General features: G+C 35.1%; 1 protein-coding gene across 5 annotated transcripts in view; it reads right to left on the bottom strand.

Moving 5' to 3' along the window:
- Positions 1–21,140, bottom strand: part of scn1laa (sodium channel, voltage-gated, type I-like, alpha) — a 36,152-nt gene continuing 15,012 nt past the window's right edge. For 2 of the 5 annotated variants that reach the window (XM_046845016.1, XM_046845021.1), the window contains 17 exons: positions 20,219–20,476; positions 19,335–19,697; positions 18,897–19,020; positions 17,776–18,014; positions 16,422–16,595; positions 15,940–16,296; positions 15,323–15,754; positions 12,353–12,482; positions 9,105–9,259; positions 8,773–8,946; positions 8,286–8,408; positions 6,455–6,727; positions 6,270–6,323; positions 5,043–5,180; positions 4,096–4,200; positions 3,699–3,969; positions 1–3,604 (listed from right to left, as the gene is read on the bottom strand). In XM_046845016.1, the coding sequence (XP_046700972.1) occupies positions 2,424–3,604; positions 3,699–3,969; positions 4,096–4,200; positions 5,043–5,180; positions 6,270–6,323; positions 6,455–6,727; positions 8,286–8,408; positions 8,773–8,946; positions 9,105–9,259; positions 12,353–12,482; positions 15,323–15,754; positions 15,940–16,296; positions 16,422–16,595; positions 17,776–18,014; positions 18,897–19,020; positions 19,335–19,697; positions 20,219–20,476 (4,551 nt within the window). In that variant the 3' untranslated portion in view covers positions 1–2,423. Of the gene's footprint in view, positions 3,605–3,698; positions 3,970–4,095; positions 4,201–5,042; positions 5,181–5,835; positions 5,885–6,269; positions 6,324–6,454; positions 6,728–8,285; positions 8,409–8,772; positions 8,947–9,104; positions 9,260–12,352; positions 12,483–15,322; positions 15,755–15,939; positions 16,297–16,421; positions 16,596–17,775; positions 18,015–18,896; positions 19,021–19,334; positions 19,698–20,218; positions 20,477–21,140 lie in introns of those variants that run through there. The other 3 variants (XM_046845017.1, XM_046845018.1, XM_046845022.1) reach the window with 3 other exon arrangements.

Genomic DNA, 21,140 nt, shown 5'->3' with positions numbered 1-21,140 from the left:
TAACAAGACACCTTTATTCTTTTGGCTTTCTTAATCATTTGACTCATGGCAGTACCTTGCATGCAGTACAATAATAGATTACAGGTTTAAATGTATATATAAAATATCATCTATCACCTGTGCTTATGTAATCAAAACATTCATTTTTTTAATAAACTTAAAATTTCACCAGCAAAAAAATGTTGTTATTACATGTATAACACAGTTACAGAACAGGATCATAGCAGTGTTTATGTTAGACATTTATTATAGCTCTATAAGGATAAGCAGTTCAGCCTAAAATTTACATACATAATCGATAAAATTGCATAAAAATTATTGTAAACATATGCAAGGACTTGTTGAATGTAGGTCACAATATTTCAGGCACAGATATAACCAAAGATATTCTCGATTTCAGTTGCAGATAATATTAGTGCACAGGGAGCATGCACAGTTTGCAAAGAGATATCTTCAAATTATAAGTGAGATTTAAATACACAATACAGAAATTTAGATTACAGTCTTTGGAAGGAAGTAATTAAATAAAAAAGTGCAACCAAATTGTGCATGGTGTGTATCTTAAATCCCTTTACAAATAACACACACACACACACACACACACACACACACACACACACACACACACACACACATAAAATGTATAAAAGCAAAGCAAATATACAGTATATTTCAGCAATGCAATATAGGCATATTGAGGAAATAATTTCAATTTAACACATTGTTTCTTACCAACTTCCTATTTACTAGAAGCAGAACACAATTGCTTTGTTTATTATTTTCCACATCCAAGCATAATCTCTACCTTATAGAAAATATGCTACACTATTCATATCTATACAATATGCTAGTATGTATGATGGACAGATTTTTGTTGAGTGTGTTTATTTAAGACAAAGAATAATTGTTTAGGGAGATGTATTTATTTTAAATTACTGCTTCTGAATATTTAAATGATTTTAATGTTCAACCGATTATTTATTATTTTATTAATAAAAACATTTTACTTAAAAGAAATTTGATAATTAATGGTATGATGATGCAAATAGGCACATATACTAATGGCTTTCTAAGAGGCACACGTGAGGCATAGAGCCATCCTGAAATACTAAATGTGATACAACACTTTCACTTTCTAGTCATTACAGCTGTGTTTCACCAAAATTCATTAATTGGATATGTTCGGAATCATAATAATACAAATATGTTTTCCATGAACTTAATAATATCAATCTTGGCAAGCTAGTATGACCAATTAATGTTGGCAGGATCAAATCTGTGGCACTGCCTGAATGTAAAAGAACACAAATACCCTGGATGCATAGCAAATCCATTCAATTTTTTAAATGGACTGTGTCCAAATGCACAATCTACACTGGTATAATCAAATGCAGTTGATAGGTCAAGGTTTATATATACACGTGCTAAATGAAACTAGTCTAGTTACAGCTGGTTATGGCTGATTTTGCCAGTTTATGTTGTGTATGATGTACACAATTTTTCTAGTACATTCATAGGCACATTTACATACATTGTCTCATTTGCTGCAACACACATATCCCTCTTTGGTTAATATTTTGGAGGATAATTCCTGCATAAGTACCACCAATTCCCCAAGGATTTCATGAGGAACTAGCTGCTTCTGATTCACGCAGCATTTGAGAGGCTTTGTTTCAATCCTATCTCACTAATGAGTCCAACATAATGTGGCTTAATATCTCTGCTCATAAGCAAGAATGAAAAAGGTTTCATCAACTTCTTCGAAAGATAAAATTCCCTGAATTGTCCATTGTAAACAAAGTGATTCACTGGAGGTCAAACTCGAAAATTCATGAGTTCTAGCAACATCCATGTTGCAAAAACTGCACAAGGGGAAGGCATAGCTTGAAAACATGGTTGTTGTCTCACGGCAGAAACATTACACAAAGTACATGGTTTAATCGAACAAGGACACAATAATGTCTGCAAAAATAACAGGAATTACAGTTGATAAACCCATATAAATTCAAATCAATCTTCTGTTCTGTTGAGCTTCAGCAGTAGCCTGACAAAGGCATCACTGAGAGCAGGAAGTATGTCAGAAAACAGACAAATAAGAAAAAAAATCTATGAATGGTCCCAGACTGCTTGAGAAGATGCTAGAAAGCATTAAATGGCTTTCCTTTGGTGAAAAGGGAGCAACACTAACAGTAAAATGGAAACACAAAATCGTTTCTTCAAAGCAAACTCATTAGCAAGATATAAAAAAAATAATAAAATACAGTAATATGATAGCAAAAAACAAGAAAATTTTGCCACTATGGCATATATATAATCACACTTTAGAAAAGAGTATAGTTGATCCGTGTTCATGATTATAATATAAACATAATCATATTGTAAAACTCTATTTCTAACGTGTGGGGTTTTAATTTATTGTATCTTTACCGCTTCTTGTTATCTTTTCCTTTTATTTCCTTTTCCCTCTTGTCTTTCTCATATTTGTTCTTACCAGATTGTGTTACACTGGCATATGATGGTGGGACAACGGTAGAGGACGATGACTCAGATTTGTCTGAAGCAGAGTGGTTGTTACATCTGTCTGTCACCACTGGGACCTTGTTTGAAACCATTCCGTTCTCCTGTACTCCTTCCTTGTATGTGCTAGAGGTTATGTTTACATTCTGTCTCCTGACATGCATCCTGTAGGCACGCTGAATGATGACAGCGGACACGTCCTCATGCTTGTGGCGAATCGTTGTAGTGATAGGCTCATAAGATTCCTTGGAAGGGTTCGATGCCATGAAACGGTCCTCCATCTGCCCACGAAGGACATCCATGTCACCACTTTCACCCAGGACACGCTTTGTAAATGCAAATAAGATATCCATGCAGTGAATTCGCTCCCCACTTACTATTGGTAAGTCCATATTAATCAGCTGGATCTTATTGGGCTTCGGAATACGGAGAGGTGGGTCGAGGGAATCAGCAAAGTCAGGTAACTGTTTGTATTCTATGAACTGTGTAGCGCCAGGATCGAATTTTTCCCACACCTCATAAAACATTTCAAAGTCATCCTCACTTAATGGCTCTGCACTCTCTTCTGTGGCCACACTGAAGTTCTCAAGGATCACAGCTATGTACATGTTTACTACAATCAAGAAGCATATTATAATGTAGCTCACAAAGAAGATGATACCAATAGCTGGGTTGCCACAGTCACCTTTCTGTTGACTGCCAGGGTGATCCTTTTGTGGCTCACAATCAGGTGGCCTGTTTAGAATGGGTGCGAGGAGTCCATCCCACCCTGCTGAGGTAGTGATCTGAAACAAACACAGCATGCTATTGGGGAACGTCTCAAAGTTAAACATGTCATCAATTCCAGCTTCCTTCTTGACATAGGCAAATTGTGACATTGCCACAATTGCATAGATGAACATGACTAAGAAGAGAAGAAGGCCGATGTTGAATAGAGCTGGGAGAGACATCATTAAGGCAAACAAAAGAGTCCGTATTCCCTTGGCACTTTTGATAAGCCGCAGAATTCGGCCAATCCGAGCAAGCCGAACAACCCGAATCAAGGTCGGAGAAAACAGGTACTTGATGACTTCAGAGACAAATGTGCCTGTCAAACAGAGGAGGGACATTACAAATACATTGAAAAATATCTCCGCAAACAATTAATACAATTTCTAATCGTGTATGAAATCAGATCTTACCAACTATTGAGAGAATGACCACTACAAAGTCAAAGATGTTCCAGCCACCAGTGAAGAAGTACTGTCGAAGTGCAATCATCTTTAGAACACATTCCATAGTGAAGATTACCACAAACACCATGTTGATCTTCTTTAGATGACTGCGTATTTCTTGGGACTGATCTTCTGCTTCCACCATCATAGTGACCATATTAAGGCATATAAGTACCATAATGAAGATGTCGAAAGCTTGATTTGTTACGACATCAAAAAGAAGAGCCTGGAGCTTGTTCTAAAAACAAAAACAAAAGCAATTAGGCCAAAATAAATAATAATTTTTATGCCTATTCAGTTGTAAGTAAATATGTAATTTAAATAAATAACTAAAAACAAGTAACATTTGAGTGGAAAGTCTTACAGAAGGTCTGGGAATTGGTTTTTGTGGCTTCTTCGAACCAAGTTTCTTCATAGCGTTGTAATATTTCTTCTGTTCCTCTGTCATAAAAATGTCCTGACCTCCAAAGTAATTTGGCAGAACAAAGTTAAATTTCCAACTTATACAGTAAAATCAGTTATATACAATATAATTATTATTTTATTAAGAGCTAGACATATTAACTTTTATCAAGAGCTATAACATAACATGATGCAGTTAATAGATATAATATGCAACAGTTTAGCTATTTACAGACACTGAAAAAAGAAAGTACACCCTTCTTCACTTCTATGTTTTTTATTTAGCAGCACCTGGTTATTTGAAGTCATTTTTTTTCCAAATAATTTTTGTCAGTTTGCTGACTCAGGTGTTTGTCTATATCAAGTCAAAAAGAAAGCCATAATGTCAGATAAGCAATCATATCTTTAAAGGATCATCTGTACACCAGAAATTTTAAATTTACCATGCCACAATACGAATTGTTTTATTATTGAAGAGCATACATGACAATTGGCAATTTTCTAAGGAGTGCACATCCCAGCAATGAACTAAAGCTTGTTGTAAAGAAAAATCCGCCATTTTTTTCCAAATGTGTGATAATAGTAGAAAAAAGCAGTATTTTATGTTGTACAATGAATTATAAGGTGTACTTATTTATTTCAACACAGTTTCTGAATGTTAATTTATTTTTTGTAATTTTTGTATATGTTTATTTGATTGTAGTGTATTTTTGTTTTGTGGATGTTAGTACAGACCATACAATTGAATACCATACACTCGATAACTAAAATATAGACATAACCATAATGAGAGTGTACTTTCTTTTTCCTCATTACCGTATATTGGCGGAGAGTTTAAGACAGTTCATATTTTTATTACAGTAAAAACAGTAACAATTTACATCCATGTTATACTAAAGAGATACTTATCTTTTTCTTCTGCTGATTGAAGTTGTCAATAATGACACCAATGAAAAGGTTCAATGTGAAGAATGACCCAAATATGATGAAGATTACAAAGTAGATGTAGTAGTAAAGGCTTGCCTCATATTTAGGCTGTAGATCCACCTACACAGGTACAAAGAGCAGTAAATGTAAGCAATATAGCTTTATAGAATCCTGTTTACTAGAGCAAACCTAAATGTTTATGTTCATTTTTTATTTTCATTATTACCCAAAATGTAATCATTTACCATTTCCTAGCCACCTGGAAAATCTATCCTATAACATGACAGACAAATCTAGCATGTGCTTCCTTTGAGGCACACAGCCTCAACCATTATACCTTTTCAAACTGCTGCTCATAGAATGTCAAAAGAAAGTGCAACACACTTGGTGTAATGTTCTCATGGCCTTTTTTCACATGAGCCAAAGATTTCGTTTCGTTTCCTCTCAACAATAGTCAAAAACATTTTTGTTCAGCTTCTCAGGTAATGAAGTTTTGTTTGAAAATCAGTGGTTTTAAATGTCTTTTTAATCATGCATTTTCATGTACTGACATATTTTCATAAACTTAAGTCCTGCTCAAACACATGACTGCTTTTGCAGCTGTGAAGAAGCCTGTCATTTATTGGAGCTCTTGAAAGATCATCCTCTGGAACTCAGGAACTGATCTTGAACGAACTTAAAGAACTAGTTTGGGAATGATTTAAACAAAATGGTAATTGTCATTTGTGATCAAACTGAACAAACTATGTGAGTGAATGAGAATCTGCTGACTCACTGATGTTGGCTTGGTTGATATATGCATGTGGTATGTTCAGTTCACCACCCTTTCAACATGCAGAGAAAGTGGAAGGAACATTGCATTTGAAAAATAAGAAGAAAAAAGGCCACAACTAAATTAAGACAAGCCTTGTGTGTTTTTGTGTTGTTCATAACATAATTCAGTATACATATATAAAAAAAATATATATAAAAAATATTACTGTTTTTTTCCATTAATATTGTAGAATTAAAAACTATTTCTTGTTTTTATGATTATTTTATTTTAATCATAACTATTAGCCTGCACTGATGTAACTTATGGAAAGATTCCACAAACAAATCAGTGAACGAATCAAAGCAAATAACTTTGGTGAATGGTATTAAAAGATTTGTCACTGGGATGAATTAACTACTTTCAGGAGCCCAAACATTTTCAAAGCATAAACTTACACCACGGTGGTCTACTGCAGCATACATAATATCCGTCCAGCCTTTAAAAGTTGCCTGAGAAGACAGCAGATTGAAATGGATTAATAGAAACACAGTAATGTGTAAAAATGTATATTATTATTATTAATGTTTAAAGTATTTAAGGATGAAGCTACTGTTATTTTAAGGACAAGTTTATTACTTACCACTTGCAGCAATGCCAGATATCCTGCTCCAACATTATCAAAGTTGATCTTTAAATTTTTCCACCGAGCAATGTCACCCAGTTGCAGACATTCATTTTTGTATAAGACCATGGTCTCATTAATACGAGTGCCTGAGATTGGATCCACACATTCATAAAACTTTCCCGCAAACAGGTTGACACCCATGATGCTAAAGATGAGCCAGAAGATGAGACAGACAAGCAGCACATTCACAATGGACGGAATGGCACCAAAAAGAGCGTTGACAACCACCTATTGGAGAAGAGTAAACCACTAGATTATAATACTGATACATTCAGAAGTTCCTCCAGTCCATTTTATTTTGCAGCAAGATGTTTGTTATATTAATGCATATACTTTAAAGGGATCATAAGCTAAACAAGAATTTAAAGAGAAAGCAAAAGTAAAGTTAGTGTAAATCACAATTTAAAGTACCACAATGGCAAAATTGTTGGCGAAAAGCTAAATTTGTGGTTATTGCAGGGAACACAATGTGAGGTGAGGAAATAAAAGTGTTTGTTTCACATATTTTTTAATTAGTTAATTTTTTTGCTAGTGAAACCTCCCTATTTAACCATGTCATGAATATTTGATTAGTGAAAAAAGACCAACCTATTTCTAAGACTTAAACATACAATAAATGCATATAAAGAACAATATGAAAAGCGACCCATTCATATTAAATGTATATTTTCCAAAACAACAGCACAAGATCCAGTAGATCTGATAAAAGGTCAATCATGCAGATGGAATGGCTTGCTGGTTACCATGTAAGGAAAAACATTCAACTGAACTATTACACTTGAGTGCTTGGTCAATACTAGGTCTTTCAAGCTCCCCAAGATCCCCCTTACAGTTAAGAATGCACATCTCTATCCTGCACTGTCACTAACAGTTTCTTATTTTTGTGAAGTAATTTATCTTGATTGAGGCAATGTCCAAAACTGGATATTGTATTTTTGTCGCCCTTTCGTATTACATTGTAGTTCAAATTACAGCCAACAAATTAATACGGACAGCTCTTCTGCAGCTCACTAAACATTCCTTACAGGATAATAGAAACTAAATCTAATGTCATGAAACACATTTGGTTGGAAGACTCAGAAAAGGTGAAGATGATAGAATCTGTACAGGGTCAATAGCCTACAGTGCTCATATATGTACTATGGAAGTAATGCAATATCATTAGCTGCATGTTTACCAGTACCTGAATCTGTTTAGTGCTACAAATACTTCTAGATGTATTCAGATTTCGAAATGAAGAATGCTGAAGAAACACTGGAACACACTGGAAAAAAAAACTTTAGCTAGAGGTGGCTCTGAGAGTTTTCCTACCTCAGCTACATAATTTTAGATTTTAATGGTCTCATCTTCAAACGCTTGCTTGTATTATTATTATTTTTTTCATCCTCCTCTTGTTGTTAATGTTTTCTACCTGCCATTTTACATTTTTATGAATTTTAGTTGGTTCCATTTCTGAATAAATTATAAACTATATAAACACAGATTAGGCAGTTACTAATTATGAATGAATGAATATTTCCATACACTCTTTAGCACCAAGTAGCTCCTTAATTACAACTACACTATATGCCAATTCACTTTTCCCATTCTTGTCTACAAAGAAAATTAAATTCCTGTACCCAGATCATATTGGCTATTAAAAATATTCTGATTCATATAATTGAGGGGTTTAGTCTCTGTAGGTTATAATTATAGTGCTTCATTCTGCTGTATTACAAAATGGTGATTTATTTGTGCAGCAAGTGAACAGGAAGTAAAACTAGACATTAATGGATGTGCCTCTTACCCTCATGCCTTCAAAGCGTGATAAAGCACGAAGAGGTCTCAGAGCTCGAAGTGTACGAAGAGATTTGATGGCAGTGAGCTCTGAATAATTGAGGGCACTGGCCACTAGGCTGATCAGAGAGACCTACACACACACACACACACACACACACACACACACACACACACACACACACACACACTGGTAAATATAAATGATGTAATCAGGACCCACTTCTCTCATCTGTCTCATCTTATCCCTCTTCCCTTCCATCAGTAAAGTCCCATGAGTAGTGGCCTTAGACCCACAAATGTGCAATCTATTCACTCACTCAATCCTTTTTAAATAGAATCATGGACAGATACACATGCAGTTGCACTCATCTGTCTACACAATGCATAGAAACAACTATTATTGCACAAAAGAAAATGCAGTAAGGAAACATGAAATCAATTCAGTGTCATTAATTTTAAATAACTGCTTGTAAATTAAAAAAATGTGTACATACGCCCACTATCAAGAAGTCAAGCCAGCACCACGCATTGGTGAAGTATTTAACAAATCCATATGCCAGCCACTTCAAAAGCATCTCCAATATGAAGATGTAGGTAAAAACTTTATCAGCGTATTCCAAAACAGTCTTTATATTTTTCCTTTTCTCAATGTATATGTCTTCAAATGCCTGAAAAAAACAAATAAAATTACACTGCAGCACATTACACAGTACAAAACATCACACTAATATTACACACAAATCATGTTGTTCCTTTCATTGCTTTGTTAAGCTCTGAATCTTATGTACGTAAATGCCTCACTGATAAAAAGCACACAACTCCTCACCAGTGCTGCGCTGCTCAACAGGATCATAAAGATGATGAATGACTCAAACCAATTATGCTCCACTATCCTGTAACTGGTGTGCCTGACGGTCCACCATGTTTTCCATTTGCCTTTTTCCACATTCACCTGGCAACATGGAAACCTGTTCACACAGCCTGGGAAAAATGAAGACCTTTAATTCTTAGATAAGGGATTTATAAAATATTTGTTTACATTTACAAAAGAAAACATCTGAATTAAAGAGAACCTCTGAGCACAGACATATATAAGGTGTATACTTGTTGGATACACATATCTTGTATCTACTTTCACTGCCCATTTTGTATATTATTACACTGGCATAAATCTACAACAAGCATACACAGCTATATACAGTTACACAAAATTACTACAGCCTGCTGTTACTTTGTTCCTTCCCCTGCATTTCATGCATCAATAGAAAAAGATCAGTATAGATCCACACAGAATACTCGTATCAGGTATCAGTCTGATACTGGGCTCATTTACTTGTAAAAAGTATACCTATACCAACATCTGACACCATGTGATAGAATTTGACAAATGCTCATTGCAGTAAAAAAAAATTAAATAAACAGCATAATTACATAATATATTAAACATATAATACATACAACTAAAATCTAATAATTTTCATTATTTTATATTTACCATCAAAGCAAACTGCTCTGTGAAAATATCAATGTTTTAAAACTACATGTTAGGCCAGCCTTCCCTAGAATTTTAAAAGTAAAAAGTTAAATTCCTCATTAAATTCAGAATTGTAGTATAGCAGTATAATTGTATACATAATTGTTTTCATAAATTTAATATTTCAGCACAACAAAAAAAATCAAATTTCTCACTTATATTGTGCTGTTTATTCATTTTATTGCTATTAGTGTTTCATTCTTAATTAATTAAAAATGTTATTTAAAACACAGTGAAGCCTGCATGCAAAATTTATTTTGAAAACCCTAGTACATAATAAAGCATATTCTGATTAAATGTGACTGAAGCTAAGTGCTCGTTAGACAACACCGTTTTAATTTGTGATTTGGGGCCCCACCAAGAAGCTTCACCCTAAGTTTAGTGAAAAGTGTTTACCTGGATGCATGATCTCTTATCTATGATGATCAGGGTTCTCTAAAGGGGCTAAACCTTATAACAAACTGCTTATAACTAAAACAATATTAAACATGACTAACATCACAAACTCAAATATATAAGTGCCGGTCAAACATGCCTTGATCAGAACTGCAGTTCTGGTTAATAATCAAATTACCACAGCATCTTTTTAAATCCATGTACTCTGAAACATCTTATGGTGTTTAAACTTCAATAAACATTGGCTAAACACACACACACACACACACACACACACACACACACACACACACACACACACACTCATTCACACACACATATACATACACATCCTTCCCACTCACTCACCAGTATCTGACCTGCAGGTCAATGTGCAATTCATTGTACCTTGTATTTATTTTTAATGACTACTCTCACTGATACTTCTCTATTGACTCAGGTTAGCATCCCTTGTCCTTTTTTTTATTTAAGATACTGTTTGAAAAACACAATACTAGAGCTTGAACTGAAAACCCAGCATCAGAAATTCATTCCTAGCAGCAAACAGCAACAACCAACATAAACTATGATGCCACATATTTTAGGTTCTCAAACTCTAAACTGAAAAAAGAATATCAGATGTGCCCCTACAGTGGTGGACCATTCTCAGTGACATCGCCAGTGTGTGTGTGGTTCTCTGAGTGTATCAATACAGCATCAGCCCTGATTTTTTTTTTTTTTTTTTTGCATATTTCTACTTAACACTTTACAATCTTTAAAGCTAGATGTACAGCTAGAGACTATAAGTAATCTGTATTATTTTTAATTGTCCTCTAGCACTTGCTAATCTAAGTTGCTGACCACAGGACTGCTGCTGGCTAAATACATATATTAGGTTGGCAATACTGCTGCACTTGATTTGGGCATCCCTGCACCACATACCTTTCATTTAGTTCTTAAACATTATCTGATCAGTAGATCAACTTATAAATCAACTTATAAATTGGTAACTGTCAGTAATCCACCTGCCACACCCCCTTCGGCGGCTGTCATGCTGCCGCTTTCTCTAAAGCTCCCGGCTTCAATCACACACCTGGGACTCATTAATCATTAATCCCCGGCTCCTACATAAATCCCACACTTACACTCACTCCCTTTCCGTTATTGTAAGTGTATGTTGGTATATGCGTTCCACATCCTTTCAGACTCTACACTCTCTCTACGGCTGTGCTTTCTCCCAAAGCGCACCCCGGATCACTCCTTTTCTCCCGTGCCTTTGTCTCTGGACACTGTGGACCGCGCTCCCCTGAACGCACCACGGATATTTCCTTTTCTGACACTTCTGACACAGTTGGTGTATGTTTGTCGCTCTGCCTCCTCTTTATTAAACCTACACAAACTGTACTCCGGCTTCCGCCTCCGTTTTTGCCGCATGACAGTCACTAAGTGTAGCTACATGTAAGTTATACCTAATAAAACTTTTTTTTAAATTTAGAGTGTGGATAAAGTGTGATCTAAGGGACTTTCACTGTGGCGTGAGAAGTGGTGCCAAATGGGATGATTCAAATATTTCAGAAACGCTCATGTCCTGGGATTTTGCACACAGCACTCTCTAGAAAAAAGTGCTAAAAAACTAAAATAAATATCCAGTGAGCTGCAGTTCTGCTTGAAAATGCCTCATTGTTAAAAGAGTTTAGAGGAGAATGACCATAGTGGCTTGAGTGGAGAGGAAGGCTATATTAACTAAAATAATCACTTTTTACATCTGCGGTGAGCAAAAAATCATCTCAGAACACACATCATATTGAACCTTTGAGTTAGAACAGATAAGATCATGTTTCACTCCAGCCAGCCAAGATCAACCATCTGAGGCTACAGTGGGAGGGCACTCACAAAAAAAACGTGTGATTGAGGCTTGGAAAAAGATCAGGTAATGTTTTAGTCGCTTTTATCGGTGTAGTTTTGTAAGCCTGTGACCACTACCACTACTCCTCAGATTCCTATTTGGCCATTCTGAAGCTCTTGACCTGTTGTTATGAATTTATACATTATACTGCTGTGGATTATTTAATTAATTTGCTGGTTTACACATGTAATGAAATGGATTATTAGTGTAATAAGTTTAAGTATAATTTCATGGTTTCTTCCAGGAGTGACTCTCTAACCTTGTGTAAAACAGGCCTCTGGATCGTCCACTGGTAATTCAAGCTCGAAGTCAAGTAATTCTATTCTCTCCTTCAGGGGCCGGAGGTCCACTGTACTGCCTTCTGAAGAACTCATACCATCTGACAGCTTCTGCAAGAGCAACACACACAGAGTAAATCTTTATGACAACATGTTGGACGTGAGCCAGTCATCGCGACATTACCAAGGAGATGACATACAGTGCCTCAGAATGCCACCATTTAAGGCAAATCATCAGCTAATGACCATCATGAGGCCAAGCTCAGCCCATGACTTTCTTTTTTACATTCCAAAGTGCATGCAAAGGCAATCAAATGTACCCACAGACTGTTTCAATATTTAAATGCAGCTTAGAGTACATTCTAACAGTTGTTCAATAATAATTCAGTTTCGCTATAACAGGTAAATAAAAGTTTGGTTGCAATAAGGAACATTCTGTGGGTAAACTTCAGTTTAAAAGCATGCATTGAGAGCATGGTTCAGTAAAAACTTTGATATCCACAAATAATATGAACTCCAGTACATGTAGACAGTTTTCACAAGAACAAATAAACTGACTCAACAATTAATTACATGTTTTCCTTTTTCATATGTATTATACATTGAACGTTAGGCCTCTCTAAAAGACGCCAATAGTAAATAGTGAAAGGTCATTCATAGAAATATTATTGACATAGAAACTTTGTCACTTTTTATGAAGTAAAAGATTTTCTTATTGCTATTTCTGAATTTGCATTCAAAAAGCAAAAGTACATATGATTGTAGGGATGAACAAAAAAATCCCATCAGTGTCACTTGGAAAACATGTAGCAGCCAGTACATTTTGCTTTTACCAAAGCCAGTTAATGAGGTTCTCCTGGGCATGATGTAAGCAGACCAACATCAATAATCTCAAATCTATTCACAAATTCTACTTCCAGAAAATAAGAAACTACAAATATATACAGTGCCTTGCATACATTTTCATCCTCCTTGAACCTTTTCACATTTTGTAGTCTTTCAACTTAAAGACGTAAAACTAACAACCTCCAACTCACATTTAATAGGTGTTTTGATATGAATCTACATAACATATTCCATAAAAGGGCAATTTGTTTGGCATAATTATTTACCATATAAAAAAAGGTTTTATTGCATATGGTTTAACCAACATGCAATAATCTCAAATTTACTGTACACCTGTTCCCGGGCTTAACAAAAAAATAAAATAAAGTAAACCAAGACAAAGAACCTATAAACACCATGCATTGAAACATGGTGGTGGTCTTGGCTGTTTTACTGACTAATGCACATTAGCCCTAACCCTAGCTTCCTCAACACAAAGTCACACTTATTACTTTTTTTTTTTGTATTTAAATAATATATTTAATGGCGATCTGTTGCGTTTTTTGCTCTTATTGACAATTTTCCTATATTGCATCCCAAAACCTTTTTTGATAGATAGATAGATAGATAGATAGATAGATAGATAGATAGATAGATAGATAGATAGATAGATAGATAGATAGATAGATAGATAGATAGATAGATAGATAGACAGACAGACAGACAAACTTAGGTACTTCTCAAAAAAGTGAAGACTTATTCAATCTTTTTTTTTTTTTCTTTTTTTTTTCATTTTGTTAATAATTTTCCAATCTATTTATTTGATTTTTCTACCCACTGCAATATTATGGGCCTTACATTAAAAAATATTTAAAGCATTCAAGGAGGGTGAATACCTGTGAAAGCCACTTTACTTTATTGAATAAAGTTATTCTTTAACAGTTCACAGTACTGCCAAAATCTGCTTTCATCATTCCAATATGGAGAATGTGAAATGTCATCAAACATGTTTTGACATTCATTTAATGACTTAAACAGATGAATTTTGACATTATGAAGCAAAATGACATTCTTTTAGGTTGATGTAATCAGTAAGGGCATTCTGTGACATTTCAGCCAACCACGGGAAAAGTCAAACCAGTCAAACAGACATCCATCAATGAAATAAGCAATGCTGCTCATTCAAGATGTGATAGTCCCACAGCAACAACACATATACAACTAAATATCAAAAAAATGAGTGAATAATGTACATGACATTTTTCCTGCATATGTCAGGAAATATGGAAGGACTGGAGTTCAGTCACAAAGTAATTACATGGGACTATGTATCCCTTTTCATGAGTGGTAAATGCAATCTATATGGTGTTGTATGTTCAGTAAATGAGTCTTACAAGTCTCCTGTCTGAAATCTTGAGAGCATCTCTGAAAGAGCTGTAATAACAAACCAGGTTAAGAGGCATAAGCATGAGGGAAGAGATACCGGCATGCTCTTCTGGGCCTGCAGGAAAAAAGCTTATTTAGTGCTGCTTAGAAAACCTCTTGATATGGTACAATTTTCACATTGTCTAATTCATAGTGTAGGGAATTACAGGCTTTTCTGAACTGATCATATTTCTTTTTTCATGTTTACATGTGTGGCTACACCCAAAAGTGTATTTAAGGATTTTATAGAAGAGCACAGAAAATTAGACACTTTAAAAGGGATTGCAAAAAAACACTAACCACCAGATTATTTTGCTTTTAAAATAGCACAAAGCAAATAGGTATGTTTTAAAGAGGAGTCCAAAACAAGAAACACCAAGCTGAAATGCACTCACCCATAAATGTCACATAATGTAATCTAGTTCCTGATCCTAAAATGTCAGGCTACTATAGCTTTCTTCTCTATGTAAGACTGCAGCAGCACATATGTATGAATATACAACTTTATACAAAACTGTATGGACTGTATCGACAATGTATATACAAAAATACACAAAATCTGATTATTGTGTGATCCGACTATTTATGTGCACAATATTTATTATCTGTCTGAATTTACAGATGCTCATCTAAATCCTGTTGTACATATTATAAATCGATTGTAGGAAACGATTTGTAAATAATAAATTTAGCTACCATACCTCTTTATCTTCCTCCATATCAGAAGAGAAACTGCTTAAATCGTCATGGCCCTCAGGGTCAGAGTCTGCAATGGCTATGGGTACAGAAACAGACACGGTGGGATCGAAGATGAAATTATCAGAGCCACTGTCGACACCTGATGCCTCTTTCTCACATCCTGGGTCTTTAATCAGTTCCACTGTAGTATGAGTAGACATCTCAGCCAGCTTCTTGCCATTTTTCAGGTCATCTTCCTCCTTTACTTTATTAGGTCTCCTTCTAAAACAGTCACTGTGAAAGAAGCTGTGCAGATGTGCTTTCATAAATGCGACACCATTGTGGATGCGACCCACTGCAATCTGCAAGTTGTTCATTTCACTGTCATCATTTGTGGCTGCCAAGTTATCTGCACTAAAAGAACTAAGCAGCAAGGCCAGGAAGAGGTTCAAAACCTGAAAAAGTTCAGAAAGGATGTAATTGCAGAGATCTGATTCTATTAGTTTCATTTGTAAGGCATAATACAGACAATGAAAAATTCAAGATTTTTGTTTATAGACATTTACATTTAGCTGGAAATAATATATATATTATGTATATATGTATATAAAGCTGTAAAACATTTCAGATATATGCCTACCACAAGATTTCCAATGACCATGACCATGAGGAAGACAAATAGGCACATGGTCTGTTCAGCCACCATCATGCAGTCCCACATGGTCTCGATCCACTCACCACACAGCACACGGAACACTATTAGAAAGGAGTGGAAAAAATCGCTCATGTGCCAGCGAGGGAGACTGCAGTCTGTGGAAATCTTGCACTTATGGGTTGTGTAATTTTTCCCAAACAACTGCATGCCTACTACGGCAAAAATGAAGACAATGATGGCCAGAACAAGTGTCAGGTTGCTGAGGGCACCCACTGAGTTGTGAATGATTTTGATCAGCATATTTAAAGTGGGCCAAGACTTGGCAAGCTTAAAGACTCGAAGCTAGAATGAAAAAAAAAATAACAGGTTACAAACTTTTTGACAATCATTCCAAATACAAATTATACAGGATTCAGTTAATCTAATGTTTCTATTCAGTATAAATAATTCAAGGTAGTTTTTCTTACCAAACGAAATGACCTGAGAACAGACATTCCAGAAACATTTTCCAAGCCAAGCTCTGTAATACTCATGGTTACAATGACACTATCAAATATATTCCACTTTTCTTGGAAGTAGTAATAAGGATCCATGGCTACAATCTTCAAAATCATCTCAGCTGTGAAGATCCCTGTGAAGACCTGAACATAAGGGTGGATAATGAATGTACTACAGTGGAAAGTCTCTATACTGTAATATATAAATGGATATTATACAACAATTAGTTCTTGTCCAATAATTTGTTTTGTTGAAACGTGCTTATACTTTGCATAAAGACACTGTTAAAATCACCTTAACGTGAATGTACCGATTAATGTGAGCTCGCCAGCTAGCCGAAGTACTATAAAGTAAGTGTCACTTCTTCTGTATCTATATTCATTAGCAAAGCTAAAATAAATAGATAATTTGGCCATATTGTACAGTATATGAAATGAAATTTCAGCTACACAATAACCACAACATATTTTAATATGCAGTCATTGGTAAAAATTAATAACCATTCAGAATAAAGAAAGGAAAAAAGTATATAAGTATGAATAACCCTTTATACTTTTACAATCATTAAATAAGAGATTAATTAGTAGACAAGTGCCACTGATTAAATACACAAGCTTAGTTAATAATCAAGAAATGTGACTACTTCTATTATATCTGAATTCTGGAGAACTTAGTTGTGTGCCTACATCATGGCAAGAAGAGAGGACATAATGTTTGACCTGAGAGAACAATTGTCAATTGAACAATTGTTATCAATCAGTGAAGGGTTATAAGGCCATCTCAAAATATCTACAACTGTTAAATGGAAATCTTTTGAAACAGCTGTCAGGGTCAGACCATTTAATGCTTCAAGATAAAAAAAAAAAAAAAAGTGTAATGTTGTTAAACTGAATTTTTCCAAAAACATTGTAGGACAGTGATAAACTCCTATGGAAAGTGCATACTTCAAGTCATTGTAAAGGGTGTATTTTCTTTTACCCATAACTGTAGCTACAGCACTTGTCCTTTGGATTTTATGCCCTAAAGCCAACTCACAGAAATGCTAATATTTAGATATACCACATGTGTTTGTGAAGTATTACTTATATTTAGAACTTTTACAAGTTTGTTGGTTGTACCTCTGGAGAAATTATTAAAGCTTCTATATCAAACCATCAAAAAGAGATCCCCCATGAGAATGGGTTTGAAACTAGAGCTGTTTGCTAGAATCAGTTACAGAACCTGTAAATATGTAATGATTAACTCAAATAACACGTAATAATAGCTTGTTATGAATGTACTTTACAATGGAAACATTTACTTAAAATAAAAAGTTGTTCTTACATAGTTGCCCACTGTAAGGACTGCCCCAAAATGTTTAGCCTTGTTGTGATGCTCCATGGCCATGAATAACGTATTGATTACAATGCAAATAGTGATGAACAGATCCACAAATGGGTCCTTAACGAACTTGTGAACTAATTTCTTTAATTTCACCCATGCTGGTAAGCAATCCCAGATTAGAAATGTTTTTGCAAACTTATACCAACATGGATGGCATGCCCGCCTTGAATCCTCCATTTCTGCAATATAAAAAAAAGATAAAAAAAAATATATGAAAAAAACAACATATTTATAACAATCATGATCATGCTACTGAAGTAGATAAAAACAAAGGATTTATATCATGAAGCTAATATGCAAATACTTGCATGTATTAACAAATTAACATCTACATTTCATTTCATTAAATGTTCATTGAATTTACTGTTCAATTGAAATGAATTTTATAATTGAAACAATCTTAAAATATGATTGAAAATCAAGGTCTCCGACCCTAAGAAAAAGATTTAGTAAAACAAATGAGTACAAACAAATGAGAACCATAGCATTGCCTGAAAAATCATTATAATTAGAAATAGAGCTCCAAAGTTAGATAAAATGACCTTTTTCTTATGGACTGTTGATTGCAGTAGCATGGGGCTGGGGCCATTTTAAAACAAATAAAGAGGTCTTCTCAAGTCATAAAATGGTTGTGCAATCATTTAACCTACCACGCATGTCTGTCATTGTAATACTGATCTATCATTCACTTTACAAATGATTTCTGGTAATGGTGCAAACTCTCCACAAAAGAATGTTGTCATATGATCAGTGTGACCTCTGTATAATTTAACTCTTTGATTTGTCTAGTTTGGGACCTTTGGTGTACAATGTACAATTGCATTTGGTCCTTAATTAATAATATGCTGATTTCCATTATGTGTTACACATTTTCACAATGCACATTTTTAAATCACATGTTAAATGCTGATTCATTGTTACACCCCAAATGTTCAATTAATGCAGCTTTTTATGGTTTTTTTTTAACAAAATATTTTGAACCTAATCAACATTCTAAGATTCTGAAATATTCTTTTTTTTTAAATAGCCAGATGTTCAGGTTCAAACAGGAGTGCAGTTACCTTCCATTGTGTTGGTGATAATACTAGCTACACTTAGAGCCCTCTGTCTGGCTGTATGGTCATCTAAAAAACCTGGTGAGAGATGTTCAGCCTCATACCTCCTCCTGTACTCCTCTTTTTTCCTCTGAAGAAGAACAATAAAGACATTACAGTCTTATTAGAATAATTAGAATTATAATGAATTACAAGTCTAATTAGCCAAACTTGAACTTAAACTATTAAATAGTATAATAATTGTAGCACACCATACATGAGGTGTAGAAATTATATCACAATGTTTAATAAAAAACAAAACTTTTGTAGTTGGCTTTTAGCCTGTGTTCTACTATTTAATGGGTTATAGTGGTAGTATATTTACCTATAAGATGTTTACTATATTACATATTGCTTCAACTGAGTGCATAGTTGAAGTACCACCTAAGATGCAAAATTCCTTACACTGTCATCTATCGTGACTTTATCTATGGTCACCTCAGGCAACTGCAGAACCTCTGGAGAGCTTGGCAATGAATTCCCAGTCACATAGGACACTGTGCCATTGCAATCCACAGAGCTGCGCACTTTTCCATTTGGAGAGAGGAAAACACGTGGGGTCAAGCTGTTCCTGCTGCCAGTACTGTAATGACGCTCAGAGCAATGTGGCAGAAACAACGAGCCACGCCGGCTGCCTGTGTCCTCAAATGCACTGTGCTCGTCATCTGCAAATCCATTGTCTGATCCCAGGCGGCCACGAAAGGTAAAGATGCTAGCCCTACTGTTTCGGCGTGGAGAGAACACTGAGCCCTGAATACTCACAAGTGACTGAAAAAAAAATAGGCCTCAGGCTCACGTCACATGTAAACACCACACAAGATGAATTGACAATTACATTACAATGGTCATGTGGCAAATAAAACTGGCATGCCAAACATAAAATATGGCAAACGATGATGATGATAATAATGATGATGATGATGATGATGACAATGATGAGGATGATGATAAGACCAAAGACCAAGAAAATAACAGAAATAAAATCTCAACTAATGCTGCAAAGATTTTGGCGAATAAATAAATAAATGCCAATGACTGAAATGAAAAATTAAAAAGCCACGGAAAAACAATGTCAAGAAGGAAATGAAAGTAACAAGTAAATAAGAAACAAATATGAAGCTGAATAGAAGCTGAAAATTTGAAAAGAAAGCCACATGAAGCTTAAAGACATGATGGTGACAATTAAATTAATAAGTATATGTGTCTAATACAACAGTAATAATATAAAAACTCATCAACGGAGCATACAATGATAATCAGTACCACGGCAGCTAAGAACCATTCCTGACCTGATGAGGAGATTGATATGTTCTATCATATGACAGTATGTTTCCATCCACAGAATATCGGAAACTGGTTCTTCTAAAGTTGCTCTCTGGGTCAGAATTGTGGATTTTTCCGTTGTCCCCTTTCTCAACCTCCTCCTCTTTCTGCTTCATTTTCTTTCTCCGGTTGCATCGTTCTTTGGCACTTTTGGAACTGAGTTTGGAGGCCTCAGAGGAACTGTCTCCACTAAGAATGCCACCCTCAAATACTGCAACTGCCACCTAGTAGAAATGTACAAAATAGCCCCATGGGATTTCCATTAGAAAATTTCATCTTTTTATGATGGAAATTTACATCGGGTGTTCATTTGGAATACCATGGCAAATTGGCATAGGATTAGCTAATTACAACTAGTAATAATCATAGTCAGCTCACTGACTATAATTATAAACATCTCATTAGTCATTTGGATTTTTGTGGGCTATTCTTTGAAATTTGGTCACTGATCAGCCATAACATTAAAATGACTGACGGGTGAAGTAAATAACATTTACGGGCAGCAAGCTAACAGTCACGTGCAGTGTTTGAAACAGGAAACATGGGCAAACATAAGGATCTGAACAACTTTGATAAGTTGCAAAGATGGCTAGCAGATCTGGTCTGATGCCAAAGAAGAGCTTCTGTAGCCCTAAGAATTATTTGCTGAAAAGTTAATTCTGGCTTTGATGAATAAAAGTCCAAAATATTGTCCATCACAGCCTGCTGCATATAGCTGTACAGCAGATCAATCCATGCTGACTGCTGTATACTACTGAAAATGTCTACAAGGGGTAAATGAGAATCAGAACTGGGTTATGCAAGTGTTGGAAGAAGGTGGCTTGGACTGATGAATCATGTTTTCTTTGCATCATGTGGACAAATGTGTGTGTGTGTGTGTGTGTGTGT

This window comes from Silurus meridionalis, chromosome 3 (assembly GCF_014805685.1).
Source record: "Silurus meridionalis isolate SWU-2019-XX chromosome 3, ASM1480568v1, whole genome shotgun sequence".
In the NCBI taxonomy this organism is placed as follows: domain Eukaryota; kingdom Metazoa; phylum Chordata; class Actinopteri; order Siluriformes; family Siluridae; genus Silurus; species Silurus meridionalis.
This window is presented reverse-complemented; position numbering and strand designations above follow the sequence as displayed.